The 13,398-nt window shown below is 35.3% G+C and overlaps 1 protein-coding gene across 2 annotated transcripts in view; it reads right to left on the bottom strand.

Annotated features, from left to right (window-relative positions):
* The window catches only part of LOC149806267 (multidrug resistance-associated protein 1-like), a 225,855-nt gene that overhangs the window by 168,880 nt on the left and 43,577 nt on the right, over nt 1–13,398 (bottom strand). For both annotated transcript variants that reach the window (XM_089951214.1, XM_089951215.1), the window contains exons 6-8: nt 10,450–10,511; nt 9,992–10,123; nt 4,863–5,090 (exon numbers count right to left, since the gene is read on the bottom strand). In XM_089951214.1, coding sequence (XP_089807340.1) covers nt 4,863–5,090; nt 9,992–10,123; nt 10,450–10,511 — 422 coding nt within the window. The remainder of the gene's footprint in view (nt 1–4,862; nt 5,091–9,991; nt 10,124–10,449; nt 10,512–13,398) is intronic.

Raw genomic sequence — 13,398 nt, 5'->3', positions numbered from 1 at the left:
ATTAATTAGCAAGGGACTAAAGTAAAAAGTGGATCAACTTCATGTGTGCAGAAATTATTGCCATATTACAGTGTCATTAGAAACAACAGAATAGTTGTACTAGATGTATTTTGCAAAGTTATAGAACCAGCACTTGTATTTTCCCAGTGGTAGTAATTTTCTGATCTGATGATGTTCATTTCTTGTGCAATTTTTACACATCAAGAATTCTCACCGTATCATTAAAAAACAATGTAATCTGCACCAAATTGAGTTGTTTGAGAAGAAATTCATTTTTTTAAACCCCAAAATCATTGAAGCTATGAGTTCTGGCATTAAAGTCTCACATTAAATAACATCTGAAGTAGCCATGATAGTAATTTAGGATGCAACTGTACTAATTTCACCTTCGTATATTCAAATCTTCAATGTGATGGAGGAACATAGCTCCAAAATAAACACATCAATTTTAGAACCTGTTCATTGACTATGAATCAAGTATATAATACTGAATTTTTAGAAATTTTTTAATTGTTTGTTTTGACAACATTGCAATTAGCTGTCAAATAGGGAGTAAGTCTATGGTCTTTCTGCCATCCCGACCAAGACCCACCACAACCACGTGACCATGCCCGATGACATCACAGTAATAATCGCTATACAACTAGAGATGACATCTCTTTAAGTATTTTGATTTGAGTAGAGCCTTGACAGAGTGGAACAGTAAGAAAGAGTGACAGATATTTAAGTGTTAGGGAGATATTTAACAATGGCTATTTCTCCCACCACCACTTCCTCATTGGAGATCACACACACACACAAAACCATGAGTAAATCCTGAAATCCTGGCAGCATCCCTGCAGGGGAGATAACTATTTTATTTGATTTTATTGGTCTCTGGTTATCCCATGGTATTTCTGTTACTTGAACATTATCTTGCAGTGTGTCCAGTCAGCATGGTCAAAAAAGGCTTACAACCATTGAGAGTTGTTGAAGGACTCGCATTACTACAGATATGAAAGAACAAGAACCATACTATAAATCAGTGAAGATAAAATAGAGCATATTTGGGTTTGCCTGTCCCTGAATGGTTGATAATGAAAGTAAGATTTTAGTAAAAAGAATCTTTTGAGAGCTTGTCCTACTTGTAACTGAAAAAAGTGAGGGACATTGTTTTATTAACATAATTTCCATCCCTTTACAGACCTGAGTTTGGAAGACTCATTACTGAAATCAGCAGCTGACTCTTTGATGCAGTATTGAAAGCATACATTTCAAATTTGTGTAGGTCCAGAAAATGGTGCAGCTGTTATGGTTTCCTTTTCACAAAAGCTGTTATCATAGATGTGTCTATACTGATACAAATTTGATCATGAGCACTCGAAAATTTAATATCATGGTGTTTGCACAGGTTTACAGTGGGAACTGAATTAGTACAGCAAGTCATGATTTCTTGAGCTTTGTGCAGAAACATGTAATCCAAGCAGAATACTTCCAGAAATGTAGAGGTTTTCAATCTTGGACTTAGTCTCCCTGTCACATTTCACACTGATATGCATATTCACAGACAATTAGTACAGTAGTAGGAAAAGTGACAAATTTAGATACATATCATAAACAAGACAAACAGTATGTGGGTGGACAAGATCATAAGAACAGGCTGGAATGGAGAAGTATAATAAAAACAATATAAATGAGTAGAAGTGTGCCTCTTTTTTATGTGTGCAACATTATTTTCTCAGCTTCAGTAAGAAATTACATGTACATCAAAGGGAAGACCAAGGGTGTACAGTTAACTAAACCAGTGTGAATTTAGCTACTTAAAAGATGTATCAAATTGATTTTAACCTTCTGGTTATATCTGTTCTGGTCTGTTTCTGTCCATTCTGGTGATTATGTCCACTGAATCAGTATGGTTGGAAAAAAATGTGGCAAATTTGGCAGATTATGGTTACCAGTATACACTGTACTTCTGCCCGAGAGATGTGAATAATTTTATTTCTTGGTTTGTTGATTCTGGTTTTTGCTCAATTCAAATGCATCATTGAAAAACAATGATGCATTCTCATGCTTTGTTACAAATATTTATTACAGATGCATATCTCCAGATATCGGTGAATATAGATTGAATACGTTATAACAGTTCTAGTTGGATCAATGGACATTGTTAGAGGAACTTTAACTGAGCTCAAATGTAAACTTTACGGCAGCGTGTGATGCAAGATTGCTTAAGACTTCTCCATTTCATATGCTCACCATGAAACATCCATTTGTATAAACTGATGATGACTTTTTGGTAACTCAGAAAAACATAATTGACGATATTCAAAGGTCTAAAAAAATTACTAAGAGTAAAAATTTATAAACTCATAAAGCTGTGGCAAAAATGATGGACTAGTACCTTTGCTGTTGTCGCCGCAGTTGTTTAGTTGGTTGATTTAGTTTGGTTTGGGTATTTTTTTTGTTTTTTTTAACAATATATTAGGTGGAGGAAGAACCCCAAAAGACCACCAACTCAAATTGGTTGATATGTGACAAAAACTCACTCTGTGAGATGTGCAAGTGACGTAAAAGCAAGCACCTTAGTACACTTGGGCACATGGAGCATCTTTTGATTTGATGTTTACCTCCAACAGCTGAAGCAATTTAGACATGAGATCTCGGGTTTCGGTAAATCATTATGGCCTTTACACCATTTTCAGATGAAGATAATCTATATATGGCAGCCAGTTTTACTGCTGAAGAAAATCCAAGTACTTTTGAGACACCAAACACCACTTATGTAGAACCACTGATCTGCCAAAAGTAACTGACAACATTCTCATTTACACATTGGAGGCAAGTAATCACATGACAAGCATCTTGTACCACTCATTCATGGAAGCCCCTCAGATCTGTATCATAAGACAAGCATCTTATACCACTCTGCCATGAAAGCCCCTCGTGCCATAGGTATGTCTCATATGAAAGACTAGAAGTGGGAGATAGTACCTGGGACAACTGGATTGAAAGTGCAGAATGTTACTGCTAGGCCATTAGTGATGATGATGATTCTGTTGACAATACAGTTAACTTCAATGAGGAGTACTTGGGGAAAAATGATTCCTTGTCTTTCATCCATTTTTTAAAATCTAATTAATGATGTAAAAATGTTTGACTTGCTATATTTCTTTCGTTTTTTAAACTTTATATTAGTCTTGCAACAAGCATAAAAATAAGACATCGGTAACTGAAATATATTCTTACAAGAAATGACATAGTGTAAAAGCAGGCAGAAATAATGCAACATCACTTCCACAGGCATTATTGTTTTTTTTCTTCCGACAAATCATGTATTATAAGTTTACCAAAACATTTATTGAAAAAAATAATAACAAGGAATCACAGCATCTGACCACACATTTAAAGTAATACAAGATTTAACTATTATTCCAATCAAAAGCAGCATGCCTGAGAACAAAGAAAAATAGCAAAACACAGTGATCACTTTAGTAAACACACAGTCTGGTAAGGATACAAATTCATGATTTCTGTATTAGAATAGAAATCCCTTATATAAAATCTGTATTCATGGACGTTAAATTAGTAGGTATTAAGGGACTGATCAATGATAAATACATTAAATTAGTAGGTATTAAGGGTCTGATCAATGACATATACAAACAATAAGCTACTATGAAAATTTTTGATTTCACAGTATCAGAGATATACATGGCTGACAGACAAACAAACAAAAGGACAAAAGATTGATTATAATGAATAAATACAAATAAAAATATGCAGCAGATTATGTGATCTATAAGAATTCAGCAGATTACCTCCAGCCAGATGTCATTTAAATCGCTTCTGTCCCCAACCCAATATTAAAATCACTTCTACCGCCCACTAACCCATAGCCAGAAATTATGTTTAAAAAATCATGCTTCTGTAGGGGGCAGTGTTTTTCGATTAAAACATATCTGATGGTGGATCATAATTTTTTTAAATTGCTTCTGTTGTGGGTTGGGTAAATTTGAAAGTGCCTTCCCCCTGGTGGGTATATGTTTTACTGGAACTGCCCTCAAAATAAAGGACAACATTCCTGCTGTGGTTTTTGATGACTTTAACTGGCATTTCAAATAGAGGACAACATTCTTGCAATGGTTTTTGATGTACTGCCAGTATTAGATCACACATTTGACACTTGCAATTTAAATGCAATGTCTTGCCTCCAAATGAAAATCCTGTGACAGCATTCATTAAATTTGATGTACAATATAAATATGTATATAAATTTGATGTACAATATAAATATGTATATAAATTTGATGTACAATATAAATATGTATATAAATTTGATGTACAATATAAATATGTATATAAATTTGATGTACAATATAAATATGTATATAAAATGCCAGTGCAGCTGAGGTTAATGTAATTCTACAAAATCCTAGTTATACTTACAGTGAGGACAGCTAACGTCAAATGCATACACAATTTCAGCCAAGGGATAAGTTCTATGGTATTTTGTCACTGATTTTAACCAAGTAAAATTTCTTACTGTATTCTAGAACCACTTTTCAACTTGTTTCAAGCAAATTCATTTTCAATAGGGCAGACAGGATCAATTTTGAGCCTTCTATTTTCAATTACAGCTGTCCCCGCTATGCATCTGACCTTAGCTATAAAGTCCACACAATCAGTATAGCTAGGGACTTAAAGTGATAAAGTCCACACAATCAGTTTAGTTAGAAACTTAAAGAGCTAAGATAACCTCAGCTAACGCAAATGGTGCCAACACTAAATGCGCCAATAAAGTGACTCCTTTGTCAAACTTCCTGGCACCTGCAAGAAAATCAGCAAAATTAAAAGAGATGAAAATAGCTAAAGCTGTAGCTTACTTGAGTATCCATGGACTTATGAACTGCAATATATCATAGACAAGTTTGAAGAATGCTGCAACGAGTAACTGAAACCAGTAGGTTTTAACCATTGACAGAAAAAGTCGAGGTTCACTCTTTGGAGGACTGGTGACCTTGACCTCTGTATAAAGTTGTCCATCTTGACTTCTTGTTTTCAGTTCAAGTTCATTTCCATTCACTGCTAAATCAGGCACTGGTGACTGTTTCCTGAAAAAAAGTAGCTGGCAATAATTCTCCCTGTACATACACAAATGAAATTTTATGTACTGCCGTAAAGTGTTCATCCAACCTGTCCAGAGATGCTGCCATGATTTTATCTGAAGTGGAATTCCTCCTACCTCCCCCTCCCCCCATAACAAAAAAGTAAAAATAACTATTTAAAAAAAAGGTGGGGAATAAGATAGTTCATTACTTAAATATCCATCTCTGTTTCTTCCTGGTCCGCTCAGTTTGGTCTCTATTCAAATTACAAATCTTCTGAAGGTGCCCCCTCTTGTATAAGCATTAATCTGTTGATTGTTTCTGAACTTGAAATGTTCCGTATCTGTGCAAGAATAGAGCCCTGTGCTGAGAACCCCCATTTCAATCTGACAGGAGTATATGCATAGCTAGTTCACACCACTTCAACAAGTTGGGAAACTGTTCTTTATGCTTGTTTTTTTATACAGAATTTTCCACATCTTATTGGTACTGCATCATGGATATCTCCATTCAAAGAGTCATGTGATCTGGTGAATTTGCGTGTTGTGTAAGATTTGATACCTTAAAATTCAAACACTGATTTTGGACATGAAAGGGTTATTTTTCCCACAACTTTTGTAATTACACAACAAATCCTATATACTCACTTTTAAGTCAACCTTTGTAACTAAAAATTTCACTCATGCCGAATAAGCATCACAACATACAAAAAAATCAATCATCTATGGGTAATGTTGAAACTTAAAATGTTTGCAGTACACAAAAATACACATTACTACAGTTATTTGGATTTTAAAATATTATGGCTAAATTAAATACTACCCACCACAAAGTGACATGTCTGTCAATACCGTTTAACATGGATATTTACTAGCATGTATATAACTTCCATTTTTGCACAAGTTCTAACAACCTGTCTTTTAATTAATATTTGTTTTGCTGCATAAACAGTGTTTGATGTAGTAACAATTTTAGGTTGTATTTTTCTCTCTATACATTAGGTTTTAATTTCCATATGATATTTTCCACATTTTCTGACAGTTAATGTGTGATCAAGCCCTTGGCTTGCAGAGGCAGGATTCATTTGTTTTCAAGTTAATCGTGCTGCAAATGTAGTAAATGTACTTGTTCAATGTCTAGTAGAGTTCCACATCTTCCAGTGAATGTTGATCTTAATACCTTTAAGCTTGTAAAGGCAGCACCCTCTTTATTTTCCCATGGGACAACCCTTTGATCAAGCCATGAGTTTGCCAAGTAACAGAGGGTGGTTATTTGAACTCCCTATGATCATGCTGTGCAAGTGACACGTCTTCTTACAGGGCCCAAGCTCAGTCTACACATAAGTGCCCGCAGATGACAGTAAAGCCAAGGAAATGGAATCGGACAATATTTACTATTACTAGGCCACAATTTACTAGACGACAATGGAGGATTTCAGAACTTTATCAGAGAATGATGAATTCTTGGACTTTGTACCAGATGATGTATGTGACATTAAAAGAATACTGTGAATTTAAATAAATGCAGACTTAACTATAATTTCTTATCTCCAAGTTGTGTGGAATTAATGATTTATCAACTATTGTGAACTGTATCATTCTGAACTATATTATACCAATATGTGACCTATAACTGAATGCATGAACTTATCATATAAATGAAATTAAAATGTCAAGCAACATGGATTTTAATGGATTTAATATGGACAATTTGTAAAGTTGTAAATTTATTTGTGGTATGTTCCACTTAATAACAGAACTGTATCTTACACTTGTCACTTAATAACAGAACTGTATCTTACACTTGTCACTTAATAACAGAACTGTATCTTACATTTGTCACTTAATAACAGAACTGTATCTTACACTTGTCACTTAATAACAGAACTGTATCTTACACTTGTCACTTAATGTTCTGTCCTTTTCTTCATATATATCTATGTGTCATTCAGCACAATCCTTACTCTGAGATACAGCATTAATATGGGGGAGGGAGTAAATAGATGGAATCTGAGATACAGTACTGATATGGGGGAGGGAGTATATAGATGGAATCTGAGATACAGTACTGATATGGGGGAGGGAGTATATAGATGGAATCTGAGATACAGCACTGATATGGGGGAGGGAGTATATAGATGGAATCTGAGATACAGGACTGATATGGGGGAGGGAGTATACAGATGGAATCTGAGATACAGTACTGATATGGGGGAGGGAGTATATAGATGGAATCTTGAGATACAGCACTGATATGGGGGAGGGAGTATATAGATGGAATCTAAGATACAGCACTGATATGGGGGAGGGAGTATATAGATGGAATCTTGAGATACAGCACTGATATGGGGGAGGGAGAATATAGATGGAATCTGAGATACAGCATTGATATGGGGGAGGGAGTATATAGAGTATATAGATGGAATCTGAGATACAGCATTGATATGGGGGAGGGAGTATATAGATGGAATCTGAGATACAGCACTGATAAGGGGGAGGGAGTATATAGATGGAATCTGAGATACAGCATTGATATGGGGGAGGGAGTATATAGAGTATATAGATGGAATCTGAGATACAGCATTGATATGGGGGAGGGAGTATATAGATGGAATCTGAGATACAGCACTGATAAGGGGGAGGGAGTATATAGATGGAATCTGAGATACAGTACTGATATGGGGGAGGGAGTATATAGATGGAATCTGAGATACAGCACTGATATGGGGGAGGAAGTATATAGATGGAATCTGAGATACAGGACTGATATGGGGGAGGGAGTATACAGATGGAATCTGAGATACAGTACTGATATGGGGGAGGGAGTATATAGATGGAATCTTGAGATACAGCACTGATATGGGGGAGGGAGTATATAGATGGAATCTAAGATACAGCACTGATATGGGGGAGGGAGTATATAGATGGAAGCTTGAGATACAGCACTGATATGGGGGAGGGAGAATATAGATGGAATCTGAGATACAGCATTGATATGGGGGAGGGAGTATATAGAGTATATAGATGGAATCTGAGATACAGCATTGATATGGGGGAGGGAGTATATAGATGGAATCTGAGATACAGCATTGATATGGGGGAGGGAGTATATAGAGTATATAGATGGAATCTGAGATACAGCACTGATAAGGGGGAGGGAGTATATAGATGGAATCTTGAGATACAGCACTGATATGGGGGAGGGAGTATATAGATGGAGTCTAAGATACAGCACTGATATGGGGGAGGGAGTACATAGATGGAATCTTGAGATACAGCACTGATATGGGGGAGGGAGAATATAGATGGAATCTGAGATACAGCATTGATATGGGGGAGGGAGTATATAGATGGAATCTGAGATACAGCATTGATATGGGGGAGGGAGTATATAGATGGAATCTGAGATACAGCACTGATAAGGGGGAGGGAGTATATAGATGGAATCTGAGATACAGCATTGATAAGGGGGAGAGAGTATACAGATGGAATCTGAGATACAGCACTGATATGGGGGAGGGAGTATATAGATGGAATCTGAGATACAGCACTGATATGGGGGAGGGAGTATATAGATGGAATCTGAGATACAGCATTGATATGGGGGAGGGAGTTAATAGATGGAATCTGAGATACAGCATTGATAAGGGGGAGGGAGTATACAGATGGAATCTGAGATACAGCACTGATATGGGGGAGGGAGTATATAGATGGAATCTGAGATACAGCACTGATATGTGGGAGGGAGTATACAGATGGAATCTGAGATACAGTACTGATATGGGGGAAGAGAGAGGTGGAATGTGTTTTTAAATTTACATTCCCATCATTTTCCCATTTTTACAACATTCCCGTCTAGAGCACAATCAACTGTGGAACTTCATCTTATGTGGTGTTCTTTCTGTTGGCATGAAGCATTTATAACTGTCATTATCAAACTGGGATAAGAATGCACCAGAGGAACTCTTGCAAAATCTATTCCTAATATATTCACTTACTGTGTTCACAAACAGTTCAAGCCTCTGCATCTCAAAAAAGTACACTTGGAAGGGGCATTAACTTTGTTACTTAAATTCATGAACTAAACCAGTTAATCTAAAATTCTGTCTTGATGCAGAAAATTATCATGCCTGGTGAAAGTGTTTGACAATGACAGTTCACAAATATGATCCTTTGACCCTTCATAGGGGGCAAAATTAAGAAAGCCTCTCCACTTCGCATCAATGTAATGTAGGTAATTCACACTATCAAGTGGGTTAATTCCACCTGATTGTGTCGGAGAAGGAATGATGTACAGAAGAATAGACAAGCAGATGGACTGGTTGACAGACAGAAAGTTCACCTTGTGATTGCTGGTAGATGGACTGGTAGATAGACAAAAAGTTCCACATGTAATTGTTGTACAAGTAAATGGATTGATTGACAGACAGAACGTTCCACATGTGACTGCTGTACAAGATGGATTGATGCTAATTTGTCAGTTTTCTCTACATAAACAATAGATGCTACTTAGTCAGAGAGTTTTCTCTACATAAACAAGAGATGCTAGCTTCTCAGTGTTTTCCTTAGATAAATAATAGATGCTAATTTGTCAGTTTTCTCTACATAAACAATAGATGCTAATTTGTCTGAGAGTCTTGTGCACTTTGAAATAAACCTTACTAAAATTAGTGAAAGAATCATAACATTCTCTCGTGGATTTTAAGTCAACTATCCATTAAATGGGTATCATTTACAGTTAACCTTTAATGGACTGGTGCTCTATGTGAGAAGAGTTCCATGTACTGTCTGTCCTCAGCTGTCATACCATGGAAACAGGGTTTAACTGTAGGCTCAAAAAGAGTTTAACTTTATATTTTTAGAACTGTCAACAAAACACAATTTTACCATGATCATTCTGATACATACTTTTTCCACTTTTGAAACTCCTTGTGCCAATGCTTGTCAAACCTGGGAACAACATTTGCACTTTTGTCCTGCTCATTCAAGTCAAACAAGTCATCCATGGTCAGATCTCTTTTGTAACCTTGGATCAATGTTCTGAAACACACAAACAGTTAATAGCAAGAAATGACACACCTGTTAATTTAGCTAAATAATCTGGGTTTAAATGAAGAACAAATATAAAAACATTAATGGAATGTGTTAAACTAGCACACATTCTGTTAAAAATTTAAAATCAAAGTCATAAATATACTGAATAATGCTTTGCTTCAGAATTCATTCCTATAAAACAGTGTAACTGTCAATAAGCCCAGAATACTAAGTCAGAAAAATTGATCCTCAAATAATGATAAGTCTGTGTGATAAGAAACTTTTTCAGAAATTATATAAAATATTATAGATAATGCAGTTGTCATACCGACCTGGAGAACCACCAGAATGTGATTCTGGATAAAAATGATGCACCTCCTTCAGGGCAGGGTTTCTGAAAGAGAAAACAAATAGCACATGTGTAACAAAGACCTTGTAATATTTAGTTAAAGCACAGACAGTAACAATATATATATATAAACACACATGCAATTACCTGGGGTTGAGTAATGTTGCATAATGATAACAGCCCTCCAAACCCAATATGGTTTTTAAAGCCATGCACACCTTAATGTGAAAAGCGCCACCCTCCAAACCCAGTCTGACCTTTAAAGTCATGCATATCTTAATATGAAAAGCAACACCCTCCAAACCCAGTCTGACCTTTAATGTTATGCACACCCTGATGTGAAAATCGGCAAGTAAAAACCTGAGGAGCCTGAAACAATGGTTATTATTTAGGGTTATTCTAGTGATAGATGTACTTATTAACTGCATATTTTTCCAACTCACCTTTTAATCTGGTAGCAAAATAGACACCAAGTTCCAAAGTTTTGATGTAAGACTTATTTTGCCTCTGCCATTCAAACCTTCCTGATATCAGTTGTATTGTTGTCATGTGGATGGCACTGATACTACTTTTAAGCAAGTGTCACAATCAACTGATCCATGTCTTATTGATGCTTATCAAACAATTAATTACATACACACTCAACTGATCCATGTCTTATTGATGCTTATCAAACAATTAATTACATACACACTCAACTAATCCATGTCTTATTGATGCTTATCAAACAATTAATTACATATACACTCAACTGATCCATGTCTTATTGATGCTTATCAAACAATTAATTACATACACACTCAACTGATCCATGTCTTATTGATGCTTATCAGACAATTAAGGTGGCGCTATACAGTTTTGCATTTTGCATAGGGTTAGGATTTTAAAGAAAAAGAATGTCCCCGGCTTTCCTCACTGGTTATACTGGCTATTTAAAAAAGACCTTGTATATCTTAGGTATAATGCAAAGAACCTTTAATTCCCTTTATTTTGGTGTATGATTGATGGGTGTACTATGGGTTATAGAGTATACAGCTTGGCCTTACTTCAAATGTGCACCTTTCAAAAAAGTGCTAGCTCTACTTGGTCATTTTCACTTCCTGAACTTCAGAGGTAAATTGTATAAAAAAGAGCCAATAACTTTTTTTACATGTTATATATTTGGTAATTCATTCATTGCACTTTCAGAAGCTGGTATTGTCTAGTCTGGCAAAATTCATTTTCCCTATTTTAATAGCTGCTATGTATAGTGTACTTTAGACTAATTCAGACTGATTTTTTAACACAAGGGAGCAGACATTTCAGTTAGCAGTGTGCTTAAATCATGTAAAATTTCCAAAAGTACAATATCCAAAAGAAATATCATCCACATTACATTAATGTAGTATAGAGGTATGCAAACATTCTCTCCAATGTGCATGTTTTAAATGTGAACTACTTCACCTTACATATGTCACTCTCTCAAAAGTACATATTATCTGGTGAGCGCCACCTAATTACATACACACTCAACTAATCCATGTCTTGTTGATGCTTATCAAACAATTAATTACATACACACTCAACTGATCCATGTCTTGTTGATGCTTATCAAACAATTAATTACATACACACTCAACTGATCCATGTCTTGTTCATGCTTATCAAACAATTAATTACATACACACTCAACTGATCCATGTCTTGTTGATGCTTATCAAACAATTAAGGTGGCGCTCACCAGATAATATGTACTTTTGAGAGAGTGACGTATGTAAGGTGAAGTAGATCGCATTTAAAACATGCACAGTGGAGAGAATGTTTGCATACCTCTATGCTACATTAATGTAATGTGGATGATATTTCTTTTGGATATTGTACTTTTGGAAATTTTACATGATTTAAGCACACTGCTAACTAAAATGACTGCTCCCTTGTGTTAAAAAATCAGTCTGAATTAGTCTAAAGTACACTATACATAGCAGCTATTAAAATAAGGAAAATGAATTTTGCCAGACTAGACAATACCAGCTTCTGAAAGTGCAATGAATGAATTACCAAATATATAAAATGTAAAAAAAGTTATCGGCTCTTTTTTATACAAATGACCTCTGAAGTTCAGGAAGTGAAAATGACCAAGTAGAGCTAGCACTTTTTTGAAAGGTGCACATTTGAAGTAAGGCCAAGCTGTATACTCTATAACCCATAGTACACCCATCAATCATACACCAAAATAAAGGGAATTAAAGGTTCTTTGCATTATACCTAAGATATACAAGGTCTATTTTAAATAGCCAGTATAACCAGTGAGGAAAGCCGGGGACATTCTTTTTCTTTAAATTCCTAACCCTATGCAAAATGCGAAACTGTATAGCGCCACCTTAAAGAAAATAAAAAAATGTTTGCAATTATTGTTTTTTATTTTCATATAATTATGTATGATGTTCTGAATAAAATGGTACATTCATATTGCATTTAAGCATGAAAATAAGCTAATTATGATCATTTTTCTCTTGCTTACATAATTTGCCATGAGGTATGTTTGTGTGAGTAGTGACCTTAATTATGGGGAAATTAGAAGACTTAGAATGTAGGAATAGAGTCAACTTAAATTTAAAACTGTTGCAATAAGTGACAGAAATATATGGTGAAAATGTTTCTTTTCATTTATTTGCAATGAAATAAAAAAATAAATGATGAGAAAGTGAATTCGCTTCTTCCATATTAAACAATAGGCAAATATTTTACACTTTGACCTTTGACCTTTATGAAGCTGATGAGTTACCTCCCTTTTCTAATTGTAAAATTCATTGTTGATATCTCAGAAATAATTCTGGCTAGTTTCATGTTCCTATCATTCAGCATAACATTGGTTGCTATGTTTACAAAATGTAATGTGCATTCTTAAAATAGCTCACTTTTATCATGGGGGGGGGAGGCTGGACTTGTTAGA

This window comes from Sinohyriopsis cumingii, chromosome 2 (genome assembly GCF_028554795.1).
Source record: "Sinohyriopsis cumingii isolate HCF-2022 chromosome 2, ASM2855479v2, whole genome shotgun sequence".
In the NCBI taxonomy this organism is placed as follows: Eukaryota; Metazoa; Mollusca; class Bivalvia; order Unionida; family Unionidae; genus Sinohyriopsis; species Sinohyriopsis cumingii.
Note: the sequence above shows the minus strand (reverse complement) of the source record. Positions and strands in the feature narration are given on the sequence as shown.